The sequence below is a fragment of the Rhincodon typus genome, chromosome 45 (genome assembly GCF_021869965.1).
Source record: "Rhincodon typus isolate 14 chromosome 45, sRhiTyp1.1, whole genome shotgun sequence".
NCBI classification, from domain to species: domain Eukaryota; kingdom Metazoa; phylum Chordata; class Chondrichthyes; order Orectolobiformes; family Rhincodontidae; genus Rhincodon; species Rhincodon typus.
This window is the reverse complement of record NC_063376.1, coordinates 6,810,894-6,817,490: the sequence shown is the minus strand read 5'-3', so window position 1 is coordinate 6,817,490 and position 6,597 is coordinate 6,810,894. Positions and strand designations below refer to the sequence as shown.

The 6,597-nt window shown below is 47.6% G+C and overlaps 2 protein-coding genes across 2 annotated transcripts in view; one reads left to right on the top strand and one right to left on the bottom strand.

The window, feature by feature from the left end:
• LOC125487775 (phosphatidylinositol 4,5-bisphosphate 3-kinase catalytic subunit alpha isoform-like) overlaps positions 1-1,004 on the top strand; it is a 14,938-nt gene extending 13,934 nt beyond the window's left edge. The window contains exon 8 of the mRNA XM_048620043.1: positions 942-1,004. Coding sequence (XP_048476000.1) covers positions 942-1,004 — 63 coding nt within the window. The remainder of the gene's footprint in view (positions 1-941) is intronic.
• LOC109925754 (ephrin type-B receptor 4-like) overlaps positions 1-6,597 on the bottom strand; it is a 190,249-nt gene that overhangs the window by 128,058 nt on the left and 55,594 nt on the right. The gene's annotated exons all lie outside the window — the stretch shown is intronic.

The following is a 6,597-nucleotide window of genomic DNA, read 5'->3' as shown; positions in this document are numbered from 1 at the left end:
CCCCCAAGTCTTGAAATCCCTGTGCTCCCTGCTGGGGAAGGGTTGGGGGGGTGGTGGTGGTGTGTGACAGGCTATCCTCGTCTAAATTTCATATTCAAGAAGAGTTCTCGTTGTATTCTACAACTGAAATGGGCCACTTTTTTACCCTTTTGATCAGGACTGATTCAGCTGAACGCAGTTTTTATCGAGTTAGTCGGGCTAACGCTGATTGCTTGTCCTTAGTTGCCCCTTGAGAAGTTGGAATGGCATGCTTAAACCACTGTAGGGAGGTCTACAGTGCCTGTTGAGAAGGCATTCCAGCACACTGATCCTGTAACATGGGAGTGAGAGGAGGCCACTCGGCCTATCGAACCTGCTTTGCCATTCCAAGTGGATGATGGCTGGTCGTCTCCCTGCTCCCTGGGTGTCTAAGATTCACAGCTTGAAGCTTTTTTTAAAAAACTTTGTTTGTGGCATGGCTATAGCAGCCTTTATTGCCCATCCCTAAATAAATGTGGTGGTGCATTTCTGTCTCTGTTAGGGAGGGAGTTCCAGGGGTTTTGACCCAGTGATATAGTTGTAAGTCAGGGTTGGTTGTGCTTGTAGAGGTGGTAATAGGGTGATGCTTTACCCGTGGATGTGCTGCTCTTGTCCTTCCTGGGTGATGATTGTTGTGGGTTTGGAAGGTGGACTTGGAGAAGATTGTACAGATACCGTGGCTATTTTTTTGGTAGATGTGGCGCCAATCAGTTGGGATGTTTTGATGTAGAGCTGCTTGCTTTGCTGCACCCATCCAGAGCAAGTGGGGAGTATTCCATTCACACTCCTGACTTGTGCCTTGTAGATGGTGGACAGGCTTTGGGGAGTCAGGAGGTGAGTTATGCACCACAGTATTCCTAGCCTCTGGCCTGCTCTTGTAGCCGCTGTTTATGTGGTTAATCTGATTCCATTTTTGGCCCTAGGATGTTGGTGACTGTGGGGGAATTCATAATGGTAGTGCCATTGAACGTCAAGGGCAAGAGTAAAGAAATACCTCCTCCAATCTCTGTTTGATTTTTGATTTATCGTCACATGTACCTGAGTACAGTGGAAAGCTTTGTTTTGTGAGCGGTGCAGGCAGATCAGAGCATAGGGTGCTCAGACAGTGAGGCGTACAAAGTTATGGCTGCACAGGAGGTGCATGAAGCAAGATCGACATTAACAAGATCAGCACTATTTGAAGTTAGAGTCCACTCAGCAGGAACAAAGCTGTTCTTGAACCTCCTGGTCTGTGTGTTCAGGCTTCTGTATCTTCTGCCTAACGGAAGAGGTTGTAGGAGAGCATTACCAGGGTGCGATGGGTCTTTGTTGGCTGCCTTTCTGTGGCAGCGAGCTGTGTAAATAGTCCATGGATGGAAGGTTGGCTTCAGTGATGGTCTGGGCTGTGCACACCACCTTCTGTAGTTTCTTACGGTCCTGGGCAGAGCAGTTGCCGTACCAGGCCATTATGCACCCAGATAGTATGCTTTCTATGATGCATCTGTACAAGTTGGTGAACGGCCAGCCCCTTAATTTGGAGCTCTGTTTTCATATTTTGAGATCTGTACCCAGTTCAGTTTTGAGCTGAATTTGAAATGACTCTGACTCTAACATATTGGCACCCATTTTTGAACCAGCTGGATTACGTAAAGTTCCTGACCTAATCCTTTTTATGTGGTGCTATATTTAGGAATGTAAATCAAGCTACATACATCGGAGTGTGTTTTCCTCTGACTGCGTGTGTTGCATCCTATTATAGAACGCACCTGATTCTCAATCCACTGATCTTCCAGTGAAAGTCATTGCCTCTGAGGATGCCGGAGAGGTTTATTAAAATGGTACAGGGAGCAACGCACAGCCCTGGTGTAGACCAGAAGAATGGCTGCCTGTTCGAGCCAAGCAAGTTTGAGAGTGTATTCAAAGTTCAAAAGGGAAAGAGCTTCTATTGCTAGGAAGGTCGGTTACCTCAGGTACACTGGTCAGTGGTAGTTGGCACTACTCCCATGGCCAGGGGAGGGATAGGAATTGTTCTTGCTGTTTGGCTTGTTGTGATCTGGACTGTGCTTCTCAGGAAGCAGATTCAATAGTGATTTGCCAATAGGGATGGGGTAAATAGTTGATGGGGTAAATAGTTGGGGGAAGGGGGTGACAAATATGATGATACGGCTGCAGAGAAAGAGCATAGGTGGTTCAACTGATCGGAGATCTCGGTATGGATGGGCTGAATGGCCTCGTTTTTACATGTGGGGTATGCATGCCTCTGTCTGGGGCCAGCATTTATTGCCCATCCCTAACTGCCGCTGAAAGTGGTGTTAACCAGTTGTTTTGAGCCACTGGCATGGGGCCTGGAAACCACGGGTTTGAGGAACTTCCAGGATTTTGGCCCCAGCCAGCGTGAAGGAGCGGCGATTATATTTCCAAATCAGGATGGTGAGTGGAGTTTGCAGGTGGTAACATACCTGTTTATCTGTTGGCCTTATCCTTTCGGGTGTTGTGGTTGATCAGTTTGGAAGGTGCTGACAGAGGAGCTGTGGGGAGTTGCTGCAGTGCATCTTGCGGATGGTACACACTGCTGTGACTGAGCATCGCTGGTGGAGGGAGTGGATGTTGAAGGAAGTGATGGGGGTTCCCATCAAGCAGGCTGCTTTGTCCTGGTTGGCGTCAAGCTTCTTGAGTGTTGTTCTGTAGTGCGTGTTGGGTTGTCACGACAACCCAGTCTTGTGCTCCCTCCGAACGAGGTCGGTCACTTATTGCCAACATACCTAGGAGCTATAGTGATCTAATCTGATCCCAAACCATGCAGGGCACTTGCATCCTTTCACTCATCAAATGCTAAGGTTCCAGGCAATTGTTGCTGAACAAAGAGACCTTGGAGTGAAGATTCATAGTTCCTTGAAAGTGGAGTGGCAGGTAGGCAGGTGAAGAAGGCATTGGGTATGCTTGCCTTTATTGGTCAGTCCGTTGAATATTGGAGTCGGGAGATCATGTTGCAGCTGTACAGGACGTTGGTTCGGCCACTTTTGGAATACTGTGTTCAATTCTAGTTTCCCTGCTGTAGGAAGGATGTTGTGAAACTTGAAAGGGTTCATCCAGCTCCATGCTGTGTGTTATCTCTGACTCCAGCATAGGCAGTTCTTTAATATCTCCTCCAAATCCAGCTTGATTTCCATCACCCAAGTTCGGGAAATCCCTCCCCTCCCTGCTCCTCCTCAACGTACACTTTTGACTTTTCGTCTGCCCAATGTGAGAGACTCTCCTTTGCAAGCTCTTGCCTTGTCATGAGGTGTGGTGGCCTTTGGGTCAAACCACCACCAGTTGGCTCGCTCTCGCTCTCGCTCTAATAAGAGAGCAGCCCTGTGGCTCAGCCAGGAGGCCTACGGCAACTTTACCTTGATCTCCTTTTAATCTGGCCAGAGGGTGGGATGGTGATTAGAGAAGAATGTTCTCAGTAGATGAAATAACAAGGTGTAGAGCTGGATGATCACAGCAGGCCAAGCAGGAAAGCTGACGTTTCGGGCCTAGACCCTTCTTCAGAAATGCATCTGCAGTTCCTACTATCTCTGTTCTCAGTAGATGGCCTGCATTCCTGTGGCAGCCTGACTTGATACTCCAGTGTGCAGCTGAAGGGGTGCCACATGCTCGGAGTTGTCACCTACCTCCGCCAGGCCTGAAGCCAAACTGCTGCCTCGGAAGAGCCAGCAACCCTCCTGATAAGGGAGCAGTGGCATTTTATAACTTTTAGTTTTCTTCTCATTTGTGGGATGCAAGTATTGCTGACCAATTCAGCACTTATTGCCCATCCCGATTGAAGGAAAGTGTCCCTCGTGCCACCTTATCTACCTGCCCTGCTCCCTTTGGGGGGTAGAGGGGCAGTGGGCACATACTCCAAGGTCCAGAGCTTCCTCTAACCCTCTCGGTACCCTCCCATTTATTGCCCTTGCTTTGTATGCCCTTACCCAAATCCTCCAGATTGGATTTTCCACTTGCTATTTTTCCCTTTGTCATCCTCTTTGCTGTTAGCCTTTCGGCCAGTTTATATCACCTATACGTTTTGCAATTCTTACTTAAGTCCAAATCATTTAATCCGAGTGTTGCTGGAGGGCAATTTTCTTCTGACGCGTTTTTTTTAAAGTCATGGACTCGTCTGGACGTTTTGCAAGAATACCAATTTGAAGGGAAGCATTAACGCTTCTACAGCATGGGAGGAGAATGCCAAGTGGATGGCGTTGCTGTAAGCTTATGTACCTGTTGATGTAGATTGACAGTTAACTGCCACACCTTGCTTAAATTTTAGGCCCAACAGGTTGAGTGTGATTTATGTTGGCCTGGAAAATGAACCAGTGAATTCCTGTTTTTGTTTGTCATGTACATACATGTCCTTTTCTGTCTGCAAAGAACAGGGCCCTGTACATTAATACGTTGATAATTGAAATTTACAGTTTGGCCGTTAACTGTCAGTCAGCATTGCATGCATTCTCCATCTCTGCCAGAGTGCAGTTTCCAACCAATCACTGCTCCTCTCTTGTGTATAAGTGTTGGTTTTCCTCTTGAGTTGGCATTCTAGCAAAATGTCCTGATGAGCAAATCTCCTTTGACACGTCTGTTTTGAAGATTCAGCAAATATTTAAATCATTAATGTCTATTTAAAAACAGTAAGGAACCCACCACCTAGTCTTCTGGAACGCCATTGAAAATTGACTTCCATTCACAAAAATGTCCATCAACATTGCTGTTTGTTTCCTGTCCGTGAGCAGATTTTATGTTCCCCTGTAATCCCGTAAGGTTTAATTTTTCCAACCAGACTGCTGTGTGGGACCTTGTTAAATGCCCCACTAAAACCCTTATAGACAGCGTCTGTTACAGTGCTGTCATCAATCTTCTTTGTTACTTCAGAAAAATTTAAATTGACTGAAAAGACACGACCTTCCCTTAACAAAATCATTCTGTTTGGGGCTGGGGTTCTCCAGGACACAGCTATCAGCGTGGCTGCCTTCTTTCACTTTGTTTCTGAACTCCAGTGCACATGCCTCTGTTAAGGGAAAGCCTAAACTTTTCAGTTTGAAATTGCCCTTCAAATGCTACGTTGGGAACACAGAACATAGAACAGTACAGCACGGTACAGGCCCTTCAGCCCACGATGTTGTGCCGAATTTCTACCCTAAACCTAAGGTCTATCTAACCTCCACCCCTACCTTAATATTGCTATATATTTAACTGACCTTACCACCAGTTGTTATGCAATGCTGAACCTTAGGAACAGAATAAATCACAATCTAGACACCGCCTCCTTCTCTTGTAGCAAAATAAGAATTAAACAGGCTAATGTCAAAGGTTCTGGGTGTCGCACCTTTTAGGAAGAATGTGTAAAGATGTGAGAGTGTTGAAGAGGGTTACAGGAATAGCATTCTCATCCCTGGAATGTGCTATGCTGGGGGATGTTGGATCAGTTCCCCTTGGAGGAAAGGCTGAGAGGGAGATCGGATTCTGAAGTACTGGAAAAGAAAATGTTTCCTCGCAGAAATAATCGAGCAGAGGGCACGGATTTAAAATTATGCCCCGAGGGGAAGCACAAGTGATGTGTGGAGAAATGGTTCTGTGCAGCAAGTGGTTGGGGTCTGAAATGTGCTGCCCATGTGTGTGCTGGAGAAGATTTGATTTGAGGTTTTCTTCAGGAATTGGACTATCGAGTGAAAAGAGAGAATGTCGCAAAGTGAGTTCCTGACTTGAAGTGCTGGCACAGTGGTTAGCGCCGCTGCCTCACAGCAGCAGGGACCCAGGTTTGATTCCACCCTCGGTCAACTGTGTGGTGTTTACACATTCTCCCCGTGTCTGCGTGGGTTTCCTCCAGGTGCTCCGGTTTCCTCCACAGTTCAAAGGATGTGCAGGTTAGGGTGTGTTGGCCGTGCTAAATTGTCCCTTGGTCCCCAGGGATGTGCAGGTTAGGGTGGGTTGGCCGTGCTAAATTGTCCCTTGGTCCCCAGGGATGTGCAGGTTAGGGTGTGTTGGCCGTGCTAAATTGTCCCTTGGTCCCCAGGGATGTGCAGGTTAGGGGGTGTTGGCCGTGCTAAATTGTCCCTTGGTGCCCAGGGATGTGCAGGTTAGGTGAGTTAGCCATAGGGTATAGAGATAGAGGGGTGGGTCTGGGTGGGATGCTCTTCAGAAGGTTGCTGTGGACTCAATGGGCCCAATAGCTTGCTTCCACACTGCAGGGATTCTGTAAGATGCGATGGGCTGAAGGGCTGCCTTAGCTGTGCCATAACGGTTCTGTGGAAAAGCCAGGTAACCAGTTGTGACTCCACCCTTTGATCTACTTCCTAAGTCATGTATTGAGTGACCGCAATGTGGTAAATGTCAGCCACTGAAGCAGGAAATTACAGTTTCAGCCTGTGACCGGTTTTTCTTCCTGTGTTTGCTGTTCTTGTCTCCATCATGGGAGATTTGAAGAAAGAGGGGTGAGCCGTTTTTTTAAAAAAAACCATTAAACCCATGATCCGACCTTGGTTGTTGCAGTGCTGTTGTGTCTTGCAGGGGGCTGGAGGGCCAGGTCAGCTTCCCAGTGTTTTCTGCCCCCCCCCCCCCCCCCCCCCCCCCCCCCCCCCC